Below are 14,628 nucleotides of genomic sequence, written 5' to 3'. Positions count from 1 at the left end.
TGTGTGTCAACCTAGCGTGTTGTCACATCCCTCTCAAACTCACAGGTAGGCTGTTTCTTAGTAGCTGTGTGTGTGTGTGTGTGTGTGTGTGTGTGTGTGTGTCAACCTAGCGTGTTGTCACATTCCTCTCAAACTCACAGGTAGGCTGTTTCTTAGTAGCTCTGTGTGTGTGTGTGTGTGTGTGTGTGTGTGTGTGTGTATCAACCTAGAGTGAAATGATTATATTACTATACTTGGAGCTAAAGAGTCTCAAGTCAAATGATAACATTAGGGGAAATTAGTTGCAACATGCATATTTTGAAAATACAAACAGCTTCTATAAATCAGTAAGAAAAAGAAACCATTCAACAGAAATATGGCAAATACGAAAAGGCAATCTACAGAAACAGTTATATAGATAGCTAATAAAAACAAGAAAGGATATTTAATCTCACTCTTGATTAAAGAAATACAAATTAACCACTGTGATATACATTTCCAGAGGACAATTTGGCACTATCTATTAAAATTACTAATTCACATATTCTTTGATTCAGTTAGGGATTCCTCTCCTGGATATACTCTGCTTCTGTGTGAAATGACTCACAAACAAGGTTATTCACTGACCTATTGTTTGTATCAGTAAATCTTTCCATAGGGAACTGGTTAAAGAGATTATGAGCTATCTATACAATGGAATATTATGCAGCCACAAACAGGAGTGAGATAATACTTATGCACCAGTATGAAAGGATCACCAATGTATTTTATAAGTGAGCAAAGCAAAACACATGCAAAGTGTTTTCTAGCATAGTGAGTCAAAAAAAAGTGGGGGGAAATAAATATAAGTATGCATTTGCTTGAATATTCATAGACTACCTCGGGAAGGATAAACAGGAAGACAATAACATTGCTTTAGATAAAGGTACTGGGTGGGATGGTGGGAGGAGAGAGACGTGGAATTTTTTAAATATTTGAACCATTTTTTATTAAAACATAAAGTTAAAATTAATAATGAGCCAAAAACTCTAACCTCTCAGATCAGCAAAAACTGCTGATGAGCAAACATTGATAACATACAACAATGCTGGAAAGTATATAAGGAAATGGGAACACTAATTCATTCTTGGTGGCAGTACAAACTGGTACATCCTTTTTCTTCTTCTAAAGCCCTGAAAGCATCACTTTAATTATGCAGATTTTCCCATCATATGGGTGTTTCTTATCAGAAAGAACTTTCCATTTTGTTACATTAATTTTTTATCATGAGTTGCCATTCTTTTATTGTTATTTTTAAAGAACCTCTTCCTGTTTTGTTTTTTATTTTTTAAATATTCTTTTGGGAGGGTAATTTAGCAGTACCTACCCTAACTATTAATGTGAATTCCCACGTTAGGAAAAAAACTACAGAAATAATAAGCAGAGTACTCAGAGATAAACACACACAGATATAGATTATGAATACTTATTAAGCACTGTCTATGAAACCAAAAAAAAAAATCTTGGTGCATTCATGCCATGAATGCAGGCATGGTAAAAAAGAGTGAGGTATATTTCTAAATGTGACTGTAGTGTAAAGAATGTAAAAATATCCGTACATGTTATATACATATATATAAACTGTAGGCCAATATATAGAGCATAATCTTGTTTTTGTTATTTAAAAAATAGGAAAAGTGTGCTATGTAAACATATAAATACCCATAAAGACACAAAGATATATCAGTTTTAACTTTGGAAAACATCTCAAAAGACACATGTCAAACTGATAATAGTAGCTATCATCTCAGAGGAGGATTAGAGAGTGGCACACAGGGAGGAAGATGTAGGGAAGTATATTTCCAAGAGAAGAGAGAGAGAAGCCAGGAGCCGGCTTCTAGACTGCCTGAGTTCTAGTCTTAGGTCTGTCACTTGTCATCTGTGTGAGCTTCAACATATTATTCAACCTCTCTTTGCCTTAGTTTTTTCCATCTGTAAAATGGAATGGTTTCTACCTCACAGAGTTGCAATGAGTTAACAGATGCAAATCATATACAGCAGTATTTGGTATCCAGTGCTATTATATACCTGATATTATTTAACTTAAATTTATATAAGATCAAGCAAATTAATATAGCCTGCAACGGAGCAGAAGTAATGCATCTCCCTAAGTCTGACCCCTCAGCAGTCTTACTACGCACACCAATGGGTCCTCACTGGAAAATCACTATGAGAAGCTGCTTTTTCAACAAGTTCAATGCCCATTTCAGGGCAATGTTTTAAACTGAGACATTCCAGAAACCTAGAGTCAAGCCTCCCTTGCCTATCTCACAGGGCAGATGTCATGTGCTCTGAAAAATTTTCTCTTACCTGTTCCAGGAGGTCCTTGAATAATAGCCAGTTCTCTTGTGAGAGCAAACTGCAAGGCTTCCATCTGGGAGTCATCCAGCTTCAGGGTTTCTTTTGAGGGCCACTGGCTGGGGTCTAAGACATTAACTCTGGGATGTCTCAAGCCCTCAGTATTCCTCAGAGATTCCCCAGTGGCAGAGGGATCCTTTATTAAGGGAGTGAAATCATATCTGCCCCCCATTAGCAAGTACCTTGGCTCCTTCACATAAGAGTCACATTCCACGATGTTCCTCTGGAAGGGGATGTCTTCCTCTTGGACTTCCTGGAGTCCTTCCAGGACGTGCCTATAGGCCTCAAAGTATGCAGTTGTCTCCACCATGAGGAAAGAGTCAGAGGGCTGGACATCTGTTAGCAGCTGTTGGCTCTGCTCATTGAAGCAGAGCTGGACAATTCCTCGGCAGAGATCTTCCTGCTCCCGATTAGACACGGTGGCAAAAAGAAATGTCTCAAAGTTGTCCTTGGACATGCACACCAAGGATCCATAGAGCAATCGCTTGGAGTTCTGCCAGCGAACAAACTTCAGTGATTTTGTGTCAAATTGCACCTTGTAGACAATGCCTGTTGACGAACACACGGGGGTGATGATCCTGGTATCAAAGTAGATTCGGATGTCATCAAACTTTCTCTTCCTCAGGCCTTGGTCTTCAAAGCTTTGGAGAAGTTCCAAAATGCCCTCCCGCAGGGGTCTGACAAAATCCTCTCGCAGGAGTCGGAAGTGGGTATCCAGATAGATAGCAGTGCTGTCGTATTTTCCAGAAATGATGTTGGGGCGAAGGAATGGCCTCTCATCCAAGTGCACTTCATTGTAAGTGGGGTAAATGGGCATGGTCCGGTAGCTCTCAACATGGTCTTCTGCCTCAGGCTGCACGAGAGTGTAGGTGTCCACTCTTAAAGTGCCCTCTCGTCTCTTTTCCTGCAGATGTTCGATGATGGTCTGGACCTTTTCCAGGTTCTTCTCTGTCTCTTCTCCTATGTCAACACCAGAGGCTCTCAAAGCATTAAGAGAAGCTGGCAGGAGAGAAATGAGCATGGAAGTTTCCTGCACAGAGCTGGCAGGGAAGACACTTACAAGGTCCTGGAGGAGGGAGATGATGTTGCTAATGTGTTCTGGATACTGGTTTCGAACATGGGGGATGGATTCAGTGATCATCCCTACCACATAAGCCGGCAAGCAGACTTTGAGGAATGTGGAATTCTTCAATATGCCCAGAACATGGAGAACGCTGTGGCGGTCCATTTTGGAACTGCAAGCCTTCCGAAGAACTTGGCAGATGAGCTCAAGGAAGTTGGACTTCATAAAAGAATGAGACAAGAGCTCCTTCAGTCCTAAACTTGTGGCAAGTGTGATGACCACCTCAGAGGGATCTTTCTGCAGAAGACTTTCTAGGAACTTGTAGCCCAGTTTCTTCACCTGCTGTGGCTGTTCTGCAGGCTTTTGGTGGGGGTTCCGCCACTGCTGAAAGTTTTCACCGGATCGTGGTGGTCTGCGGTTCCTTCCCTCCTGGTTGCCACTTCTCTGCCTGGTGTCATTTTCCTGACCATGTCTTTGGCCTCTAGGTTCATCATTGGCATGCCCCTCCTGGTTTCTCCTTCCCTGATGTGGGTTCCTGCCCACTGCCCCAAACCTCTCTTCTCTTTGCCGATGAGGAACAGGATGGTTGTTGGCCCTAGGATGCCTTCCGGGCTGGTTGGCTCCTCCTCTGAGAGCACTGGCCGCTGGATTATCGGCCTGATTTCTAGCTCTTGGTGGTAATTCTCCATCCATAGGCCCTAAACACAATGGGAATTTTGGGTAAGCACAATGATATGGACATACTTTCATTTTCCAAAACAACTAAGGAGCTTAGGTTTTATTTGGAGAGAAAAAAGGTTTCCGACCAAGTCGTGATAAATGTAAACTAGTAAACTAGTTTACAAGGGTTGTTGTATATATTACAAAAATATTGTTTTTTCAAAGGGTGCAACAGAAAAAATAAACATTTGTTGAGTGCCTAATACATGATAGAGGATAACTACTCATTTAATCCTCACAAGCTGGGATTATTTCAGAGGCTCAAAAAGGTCATCTCATTGCTTTGTCTCTTGGCAGTACCGAACAACAGTGAGAGCATGAGTTTCACAGCTGAACAGACCTGGTTCAAACCTTGGTCTAGGTACTTCCTTACTGTATAACCTTGGCTAAGTTGCATAATTTCTCTAAGCTTCACCATCTGGGTTGCTGTAAAGATTAAATGTTTATAAAATGCTTAGTATACTACCTGACACATAAAAAGCTCTCATTAATGTTAATTACTAACAGAAATACTAATAATTTTTTATTGGGAATACCCTGCTGATGTCTAGGACCATTTGTTCTGCCTCTAAACAATTAGGTCATAGGCAACAGAGACATCAAATGGGATAAAACCATAAAGGGAAATGCTTTTTGAACCTTCCTCAGCATCAAATGGCAAAGGGGAAGGTAGGGCTTCCTTTACCAAGATGTTTTTGAGCCAAATAATAGATTGTGAAGGAAACTGAAAAATAAAACTCAAGTTCTATTTCAGGAAACTGAGAAATGAAACTCAAACTGTGATTCAGGAAACTGAAAAATGAAAATTAACTTTTCCTCCTTTCTGCAGCACGAGTTCATCGACCTAGTACTTATCTATTCCCAAGCCTCAGACAAGGAGGTGTGGGGGGAAGAAGGAGACATACCCAGCACACACAGGAAAGCTAACATCATCCTGTGGCTGAAGCTGAATTTGTTTTCCTTGATCTGCCACACATTTCATAAGTGACCTTGGCAAACATACCCAAGCCCTTTTTCTTTCAATTTCCTTTTCTCTAAAACGGATTCTAAAGCTGACCCAACTTAGCAGAATGACTTGGAGATTTTAAGAACAAATAAACAAAAGAAGACTGTATGCCATCATTGGATGATAACAAATGTTATGAAAGTTTCAAATGCACATCATATTCAAGATGATTGTACCATTTCATGCCATCAGATCCTAAATCCACTAATGTACATTTCCTTGTTTTGTATGTTGTCGAGAAAATTTTAATGTGACAAGACAAAGGAAAATTTGGTAAAATATAAATACTGTAATACCGAACTTTAAATTTTTATAATTGTTACTTTTATATTTACTTTTCAAACTCCCAAGACATCATAAGAAAGTCCTACTTTTAATAATCTGATCTGATTAGAAGACTCAGTATTTTGGAAGAATGGAAAATTGTATCATTTCTCATCCTTTCAACATTCACATAGCTCATAAAATAAAGTTCTACAGTTCCTCCTCATTCGTTCCATGACTGATACTCAGAAGACATGTTGCAAACTTAGGGAAAGGCAAGAATCCATTCAGTTTAGTTTCGTTTTAGAAAGTTCTGAGCAAACAGAATAATCACTACAGTAGAGTGATGCTTTCGGAACTAACTTTGCTTTGGTGCCTAGGACTCTAGACATGTACTATCAAATACATGGTGACTAGCTATGTGTAGTTATTAAGCATCTTAAATATGACTAGTCTGAATTAAGATGTGTAAAATGACACATGGAATTTTAAAGACTTAACAGCAAAACATGTTAAATACCTCATTAAAATTTTTTATATTGATAACATCTTAAAATTATAATATTTGAATATCTGGGGGGAGTCAATACAAATATTAAGATTATTAAAGTACTATGAACACTAATTAGAAAAGGTATGTGCACCCCTAGGTTCACTGCGGCATTATTTACAATAGCCAAGATACAGAAGCAGCCTAAGTGCCCATCAACAGAGGAATGAATAAAGAAGATGTGGGGTGTACACAAACACACACACACACACACACACACTATATATACACATACATATATATATAAAACGGAATACTACTCATCCATAAAAGAATGAAATCTTACCATCTGCAACAACATGGATGGACCTAGAGGGCATTATGCTAAATAAGACAGAGAAAGACAAATACTGTATGATTTTACCTATATGTGGAATCTAAAAAACCAAAGAAATGAACAAACACAAAAAAACAGAAACAGAATTATAAATACAGAAAATAAATAGGTGGTTACCAGAGGGGAGGGAGGTAGGGGGAGAAGATAAATAGATGAGGCAAATTAAGAGGTACAAACTTACAGTTGCAAAATAAATGCATCATGGGTATGAAATGTACAGTGTGGGGCATATAGTCAATAATTATGTTATATCTTTGTATGGTAACAGATTGTGTAACTAGACTTACTGTGATTATTTTGAAATATATAGAAATACTGAATCATTATGTTGTGTAACAGGAACTAACATAATGTTGTAGGTCAATTATACTTCAAAAACAAAGTCATAGAAAAGGAGATCAGATTTGTGGTTTCCCGAGGCAAGGAGTTGGGGGAGGGGAAAATGGATGGAGGAGTCAAAAGGTACAAACTTCCAGTTATAAGATAGGTAAGTACTAGGGATATAAGGTACAACATGATAAATGTAATTAACACCATTATATATTATATAGGAAAGTTGTTAAGAGAGTAAATCCTAAGAATTCTCATCACAAGGAAAAAATTTTTTTTCTATTTCTTTAATTTTGTATCTATATGAGATGACAGATGTTCACTAAACTTATTTCAGTAATCATTTCATGATACAGGTAAGTCAAATCATTTATGCTGTACACCTTAAACTTACAGTGCTGTATGTCAATTATATTTCAATAAACCTGGAAAGAAAAAAAACTCCAAGAAAAGTACTATAATAGTAAAATATATTCAATTATAATAAAATGATATTATTTGGATATATTGGCTTAAATAAGACAAATACCAAATTTTATTATATTAAGTTTTTAAAATGTATATTACCTGTTTCTTTTTGTTTTTAATGATGCTACTAGAAAATTAAAAATTAAGTTTTGGGCTTGCATTATGTTTCTACTGGATAATGCTCCTCTAAACCAGTTACTTCCGGGGACTTCCCTGGCGGTCCAGTGGCTAAGACTCTGCGCTCCCAATGCAGGGGGCCCAGGTTCGATCCCGGTCAGGGAACAAGATCCCACGTGCTGCAACTAAGACCTAGTGCAGCCAAATAAATAAATATTAAAAAAAAAAAAAACAGTTATTTCCATTTCTGACACCTCAACACTACCTTTGCTAAAGTGAACTGCACCCATTTAGAAGCTCTCTTAAGGAGAGGGGACGGTCGTCTAGTCTGAGTCATTCATGTTGTAGCTAGTGAATAAACCATTCTCTTTTTTTTTTTTTGGGCCATGCTGTGCGGCTTGCAGGACCCTAGTTCCCCAACCAGGGATTGAACCTGGGCCTTGGCAGCGAAAGCATCAAGTCCTAACCACTGGGCCATCTGGGAATTCCCAGGAATAAACCATTCTTTACTTGAGAGATGCAGTCTATTTTGGTGGGCCTGCTCATTCATAAGTAACTCAATTTCCTTCCCATTACAGATTTTCTTCAACGTACAACTGGGTTACTTCCCGATAAACCCACTGTAGGTTGAAAACATTAAGTCGAAAAAGCATTTAATACACCTGATCTATCAAACATCATAGCTTAGCAAAGCCTACCTTAACATGTGCTCAGAACACTTACATGAGCCTACCATTGGGCAAACTCATCTAACACAAAGTTTATTTTATAACAAAGTGTTGAATACCTCATGTAATTTACTGAATAACGTACTGAAAGAACAGGATGGTTGTCTGGGTACAGAATGGTTGTAAGTGTACTAGCTGTTTACCCTTGGGACAGAGTGGCTGACCGGGAGCTGCAGCTCACTGCCGCTGCCCAACATCACAAGACAGTATCTTACCCAGGAAAAGTTCAAAATTCAAAATTTGAAGTATGGTTTCTACTGAATGCATATTGCTTTTGGACCATGTTGCAAAGTCAAAAAATCGTAAGTGGAACCATCATCAGTCTGGGACCATCTGAAGGTAGAAACCCTTGCTCACCTCTGTGGTTAATATGAGGATTCCTGGGCCGGGCCTCCGGACAAGGTCTTCGGTTCTCCATGTCTGAGTCACCTGATTTCTTCCACGTTCACGTTACTTTCAGTTGTCTGGAAGTCTGCACAGGTTGACAGTTATTAGTGCCTTTTGAAATACAGCATCCAGCAGGAAAAAAACCCAAATAGTATCAAGCTAATCCTTTCTACCTCTACGTCTTAATGATTCGTTAATTAAGAGTCAAACATAGATTTTAATCATGTGCACAAGTGTTCAATTCTGCGAATGCTCAATTATGATACAAAACACTAAATTCACAATCTAGGATCAAATTTCAAAAGATCAAATTCCCCCTTCCCTTTATCCTTGTACTTTCTTGGGGTTAAGGGAGTGTCATCAATTCCCATTCAAAACTCCTGTTTGATTTACGCCTTTAGCCAAGATACTTAAGCAGTTGCTAGGTTTCACTTTCCTCTCCTATAAAGCAAACAAATATTGTTGCCACAACAGAAAGTACATTTTTATGAACCCCCAAACCATGTATTTACCATTCCATCCAGCATTTATACTATATAATACTCTATAACTTACAGTACTCTATAGTACATAAATAATTAGTGAGCAGTTATCCCTATACTACTCTTTGGAACACAGCCAAACGGATTAAGTCCTCCGCTCTATTGAATCAAAAGAAAGAAATTACGTTTCAATAACCAGGAGGCTTAGCATCTACAGGATGCTGTTTCCTCAGGACAGCTAGATATCTGCAGTTCTTTCCTTCTCCTCTTTCTTTTATCTTGATGGTTTTCGACAGTAGTCCTGTAAGAGAAAGAGGAAGCCCCTTATAAGGAAACTTCTCCATCCTACTCATACACATCATGTGGGCTGGGGCTAGGGAAAGAGTGGCTAACTGAGAGTCCTCAGCAAAGGGACTTTTTCAACTGTCCCTTTCACTGAGTTTTAAAACATTCATAGTTGGAAACTGTGAATAGATCTGGCATTACATGAGGAGTAGCTTTTACCCTCATCAGAGAAAGGAGTCCCTTTCCTTCCTGCTGGGAATATTTTTGGTGAATCTCATCCCTCATCTTATCAAACCCAGCTCTCATGGCACAGGTTCAATATTTAGAGGGTTTTTTGTTTGTTTGTCTAATTAGAAAAAAATGCTCAGAGGAAAATTCCTTCTTCCTCTTGTTGAATAGAAACTCACAAATTTTCTGGGATAAAAGAAACAAGAAAAGAAAAAAGAAAGGCAAGGAAAGGGAGGAGCAGAGAGGAACAGGAAATGCTACCACAAAAGCAGAATCGAACGGGTTTCTTTGGGAATCAAGGCCTGTAAGGTCAGGATGAAGAAAATCAGTGATGGTCAAGCTGCTGTAGTGGTTAAATTAGAGAGGAATATTAATTACCAGGATGGGATGAAAGAGGTTAGAGCTGGGTTTCAGGGGGAAGTCTCCAGGGTCCTGAGAGAGTATAAGAAAGGATGGAGAAGTCCCTGTCACCCAGGCGCCCAGCAGCTCCTGATGGAGATACTGTAGGGTCAAGGGAGAGCCAGGGCTGTGTGCGGCAGTGAAGAAGGTGCCAGGGCAAAGCTGAAGCGGGGAGCCGCTGGGGAGGTGGGGGACAGTGGAAGAGGTTTGGGGGCCTCAAGGAGAGGGTGGGGCGGAGCTCAGCTGGGGGCTGTTTGCTAAAGTGATGAGGGCCTGGAAATAGGAGTGGGGAGTCTAGGTGCGGAGGGTGGTTGTAGAGGATGGGGATGAATGAGGTGATGAGGGGAGCTGAGGACGCTGGAAGATGAAGGGGGAGCTGTGGCAGAAAATGAAGATGGAGATGGAGGGACAGAGGAGAGCTAGGGGATGAGGCTGGAAGCGGAGGTGGTGATGGAGGCGCTGAGGGGGCTAAGAGGGGCGCTGAGGAGAGGGGCCAGGGGCTCAGGTGGGTGATGGGGGCGCTGAGAAGGTGACGGGTACTGAGGCGGTGACGGGTGCTGAAGCGGGTGATGGGGGCGCGGGGGCTGAGGAGGTGGCGGGGGCGCTGAGGCGGGCGTCGGGGCAAAAGTGGCAGTGGAGGGGCGGCGCGGGCGCCGGGGGTCGCGGCGGGCGGGAGCAAATGCGTGACCGGGGCGCGGGGCGGGGGTCGCTCACCGGGCTCCAGCGCGTCCTCTCTCTGCCAGCGAAGCCGCCGCCGCCGCCGTCTGCTGCTCGGACTCGGGCCCAAGCAGGTCAGCGGCCCCGCCCGGCGCAGCTTACTTTCGGTTTCCTTTCCCCGCAGACACTGGGCGGGCCGAGGGGCCGGCCCAGAGGAGGAGGGAGGGGAGCAGGAGGGGGCCTGGGACGGCGAGCGAGGGGGCCGGGCCCTGGCGCAGCCGGCGCCCCCGCCCTTAGGCCCGGCAGGGGCGGTTGGACCCGCGGGCGTCGCCTCAGCTCCCCGCGGCGGCGGGGCAGGCGGTCTTGGGCCGGCGCCGCTGAGGGGAGGGGACTGCGGGGGGCGGCTTAACGGCACCCGAGGCCGTTGCAGGCCTCAGCCGTACCCAAAGGAGCGGGGACCCAGCGGACAGCTTGGTGCGTGTGAAGCGCGACATGGCGGCGAGGCCGACGAGCCCGGGTGGCCTCGTGTGTACCGGGAAGGGGCGGGGCTAGTGTCGCCTTGACAACCATTAGGCCTCCTCCGCCTGGGCGGCGCGGCGACTACATTTCCCAGAGGGCCTCGCGTAGCGCGGCTTGGGGGGCGGGGAGGAAGCGCCTCGGGTCCAGTGCGCAGGCGTGAGTCCCCTCTGGTTATATAAGGGAGGCTTTGGCGCTGCTTGTTCTTTTCCGTCCTCGGTGCAGTCTGTTCTTCGCCGAAGCTCCTCTGTTTCTCCTCCCGTGTCGTCCCATCCCGGCAACCAGGGTTTACTACTGTATGTGGTGAGTGGAAACCTCGCTTCGAGATCTCTGTGCCTCTTTTTCCCTTTTTTGTGCGGTCGCCCCTACCGGTGGCCCCCTCTCCTCGTGGTTGCCTCTGCTCTGACTCTAAATAGGCCTCAGCGCCTTTGGGGAGATCAGTTAGAGCTGGAAAAGCCCGCGCCTTGTGCTCGGGCCTGAGGAGTCTTCGGCTGGTGTAAATGATGACTTCACTTTTTTCCCCATCAGATCGACAATGCTGATGTCTTTGAATACTTGCCAGTTAGTTCTGAGACACCGGCCTCAAAAGGCGCTGCCATGTTCTCTTCCGACTGTGGGAAGATGGCGCTTGATGACCTTTCTTTGTTGGTTCGCAGGTTTGCGCGATCACAGCATACAGAATGGATCTTGGAGGAAGGGGTCCCTGCTGGGCCTTCAAGGAAACCACGTGTAGACATGAACAACCTTCAATCTCCTGACCTCTGGAGTAAGCATTTGTCTTTTGGCCTATTGTAAGAAACGCATGCTCTAAGGAGCCTCTTAGTTTGCTAGGCAGCTTGGAGAGAAAGAAAAGATGATTAAGGGCAGCCAATTAGCATATTTTAGTTACTAGGTTTTCTTTGAGGTGTTCTGGGTGCTTGGTTTTATTATAATTCACAAAAACATATCTTATTACAAAGTGAAATAAGTGAATTATCTCTTGAAAGTGAATAGGTGTTAAATTTTAAATGTCTTTGTAATGCTGTTTAAGGCACATTTTCAGATGCCATTCCTTCACTTGTTTCTTAATAAACAGCTTTCTTTTATACTTAAGCTTCCAAGTGGATGGATAATGTGATGACATTTTTTAAAAATTTCTATTGGCGTAGAGTTGCTTTACAATGTTGTGTTAGTTTCTGCTGTACAGCAAAGTGAATCAGTTACATGTATACATATATCCCCTCTTTTCAGATTTCCTTCCCATTTAGGTGTGATGACATTTTTAAGGAAAGCCAAATGTGTTTCTGTTGGCCTATTTGCTTTAATTACCAACTCCTTAACTGAGTCCAGAAATGCACTTTAAGGGTGGGACTTCTTGGACGAAGTGTTCCTTAAACCTTGCTGTCCCAGAGTATTAAGTCGCGTTTTAAGTGATGACATCTTGCATTAAAGTGTAACATCCTAACACATAGTCGAAACCCTGCAGTCACCTAAGTAAAACCCAGCCATTTCCCCACAATTCTTGCCAGCCACGCTGGCCTCTATCAAATGTAAGCACAGAAGTCAGAGGTATTTGTCTTAGCTACTATCTTATTGCCGAGAACAGGACGCAGAAGTGCTAAAATACTGCATGAAGTCGAAGGTAGAGAAACAGACGAACCAAATCTTATTCCTAGTTCAGGGTTCTTTCTTTTTTTCTTCCTTCCTTCCCTCCTTCCTTCCTTCCCTCCCTCCCTTCTTTCATTGGGCGTTCCGTTGCTGCGCACGGGCTTTCTCTAGTTGGGGCAAGCGGGGGCTGCTCTTCATTGCGGTGCTCAGGCTGTAGGTATGTGGGCTTCAGTAGTTGTGGCACAAGGGCTTAGTTGCTCCGCAGAATGTGGGATCTTCCCGAACCAGGGCTTGAACCCATGTACCCTGCAATGGCAGGCGGATCCTTAACTACTGCACCACCAGGGAAGTCCCCAGGGTTCTTTCTGTAGAGGCGAAAAGCTTCCTGCTGGCATAAATGATGACTGAACTTTTTTCCCCAACAGATCGACCATGTTGATCTAACTTCTCTAAGCCAGTTTCTGTCTGATATGCCAGCTTGAGCATCTCCTCTGTCCGCCACTCCTTTGGGTATCTAGCTGACTGGCGGTCATGTTTCTGTTTTCATCTCAGGTTCACTGTTGGCAGAAAGCAGACTTTGAATGGACCATGATGGATCCAGGATTGGGAGAGAATTGGTAAGTCACGTCCATTATTAACTGCTTTTCTTTGAAAGAGGTTATCCCCATTGCTTTCTACTTTCTGTGACTCGTATGGCCATTGCAGCTGATGACTTAACTTTTTTCCCCGTCAGATCGACCCTGTTGATCTAACTGAACTATTAGCCAGTTTTGTCTGATGCATTGGCCACAAAGATAACTTCTGTTTATCTGTTTTCTGCTTAACCACCAACAGACTACTTTCTGTGGGGCTTTTTTTTAGTGGGAATTGGGCTTGCCTTATGGGGTTTTTCCCTCTTCCATCATTCAAGTCATTTATCTTGGCTTCGTCTGTTAACTTCCTACAGGACCAGAGCCCTTTGTGCGTCAGGGCGTAAGTAGGTTGATTGCAGCCTGATCTCAGCTTGGTTCAGTCTATCCTGTAACAGGTGAGGTTTCTGCAAATTGTTATCTAGGTGTTAACCCCTCCTTAGTAAAATGATTACTAAATGTGCTCAGGGTAGAGAGGTGTTGGGTTTGCCCACTTGGGAGTAACTTGAGTACCCAGTTCCAAGTTGGGCAAAACAGGAGGGGAAGATCGTGTCCTTGGCAGTACTGTTGACCTATTGGTACTACCAGGTCTTTCCCTAAGAAAGGGGGAAAAATTAAATGAAAACTTAATTCTGCCTTGGCAGATAATACGAGATGAGGAGCTCCAAGCCATCTTTTGAGTTGAGATTGAAATTGGTTGTAATTTTTTTTTGAAAGGTTGAATTCTTCACACTGTTAGCTGGAGGCCAACCTCAGTTCCTTACCCCATGGGTAAGGAACACAGTGGCTTGCTGCATCACAGTGAGCAAGCCAAGGAGACAGGCAGTCTCTATCTCCTGCCTCCTTTCTTTTTAAACAAATAACACTTTGTATCCCTAATGTCTGCTTATCCACTTTATATTTCAGATGCCCCCATTTGTCTCTAAAGTATCTTTTGAATGAGTTTCATTTGTGTTAAGTCCCTCTAGAATCAACATAACTTTTGGTGTGGTCCTGGGTTTGTCTCCCTTACCTCAATTTACTGTACCTAGAAAGGCTGTAGATTGATGATGAACATTTTGACGTTATCAGGAACAACACAGACTTCAGTGAGGTGCCAGACTCGAGAGGTTGGAAGTCTCTCCTCGGTCTGGTACTTAATTCAACATCCACCTAGTTCCTGAAGTCTAGATACTTCCACATCCCAAACAAGTAGCTGTTTATATCAGTTTACATCAGAATGAAGTCCTGATCGTGATGTATCTTTTTTCTTTTAAGGAGTTTCTCAACTGTGGAGTTGGAATGCAAGGTCTCTTGGAAAAAGATGACCCTGTTTACTGAGAAAGCATGAAGGTTCCAGTTGAATCAGTCTCATAAGGTTGCTGTGTAACCTGAGTGTCCAGAGCTGAAAAGCCTCTGGCTGTTTTGAAGAATCAAGTATTATATTAAACTTAGATAAAAATTTCTAACTTTGTAGCCTTCCTATCTGGAGAAAGAAAATAAAATCCTTTGAATCAAAA

At 42.7% G+C, this 14,628-nt stretch overlaps 1 protein-coding gene, 1 long non-coding RNA gene and 3 other non-coding genes across 7 annotated transcripts in view; 4 read left to right on the top strand and 1 right to left on the bottom strand.

Moving 5' to 3' along the window:
- Window positions 1–10,889, bottom strand: part of ZNFX1 (zinc finger NFX1-type containing 1) — a 27,947-nt gene extending 17,058 nt beyond the window's left edge. Inside the window, exons 1-5 of one of the 2 annotated variants that reach the window (XM_060125002.1) lie at window positions 10,455–10,885; window positions 9,014–9,129; window positions 8,317–8,431; window positions 7,214–7,423; window positions 2,329–4,137 (exon numbers count right to left, since the gene is read on the bottom strand). In XM_060125002.1, the coding sequence (XP_059980985.1) occupies window positions 2,329–4,132 (1,804 nt within the window). In that variant the 5' untranslated portion in view covers window positions 4,133–4,137; window positions 7,214–7,423; window positions 8,317–8,431; window positions 9,014–9,129; window positions 10,455–10,885. Of the gene's footprint in view, window positions 1–2,328; window positions 4,138–7,213; window positions 7,424–8,316; window positions 8,432–9,013; window positions 9,130–10,454 lie in introns of both variants that reach the window. The other variant, XM_060125001.1, reaches the window with a different exon arrangement.
- On the top strand, window positions 10,664–14,628 carry LOC132506389 (uncharacterized). Of its 2 annotated transcripts, XR_009535816.1 has the most exons (5): window positions 10,664–10,871; window positions 11,570–11,679; window positions 13,053–13,117; window positions 13,447–13,527; window positions 14,387–14,628. It is a non-coding gene; the product is annotated as an uncharacterized LOC132506389 (long non-coding RNA). The 2 variants fall into 2 exon arrangements; XR_009535815.1 differs by lacking the exons at window positions 10,664–10,871; window positions 13,447–13,527 and adding an exon at window positions 10,953–11,216.
- On the top strand, window positions 11,404–11,494 carry LOC132506557 (small nucleolar SNORD12/SNORD106). The gene has a single exon (XR_009535882.1). It is a non-coding gene; the product is annotated as a small nucleolar SNORD12/SNORD106 (small nucleolar RNA).
- Window positions 12,888–12,978, top strand: LOC132506555 (small nucleolar SNORD12/SNORD106). Its single transcript, XR_009535880.1, has one exon. It is a non-coding gene; the product is annotated as a small nucleolar SNORD12/SNORD106 (small nucleolar RNA).
- On the top strand, window positions 13,196–13,287 carry LOC132506556 (small nucleolar SNORD12/SNORD106). The gene has a single exon (XR_009535881.1). It is a non-coding gene; the product is annotated as a small nucleolar SNORD12/SNORD106 (small nucleolar RNA).

The sequence above is a fragment of the Lagenorhynchus albirostris genome, chromosome 15, assembly GCF_949774975.1.
Source record: "Lagenorhynchus albirostris chromosome 15, mLagAlb1.1, whole genome shotgun sequence".
Taxonomy (NCBI): Eukaryota; Metazoa; Chordata; class Mammalia; order Artiodactyla; family Delphinidae; genus Lagenorhynchus; species Lagenorhynchus albirostris.
The sequence above is the reverse complement of the archived record's forward strand: the minus strand, read 5'-3'. Positions and strand labels throughout refer to the sequence as shown.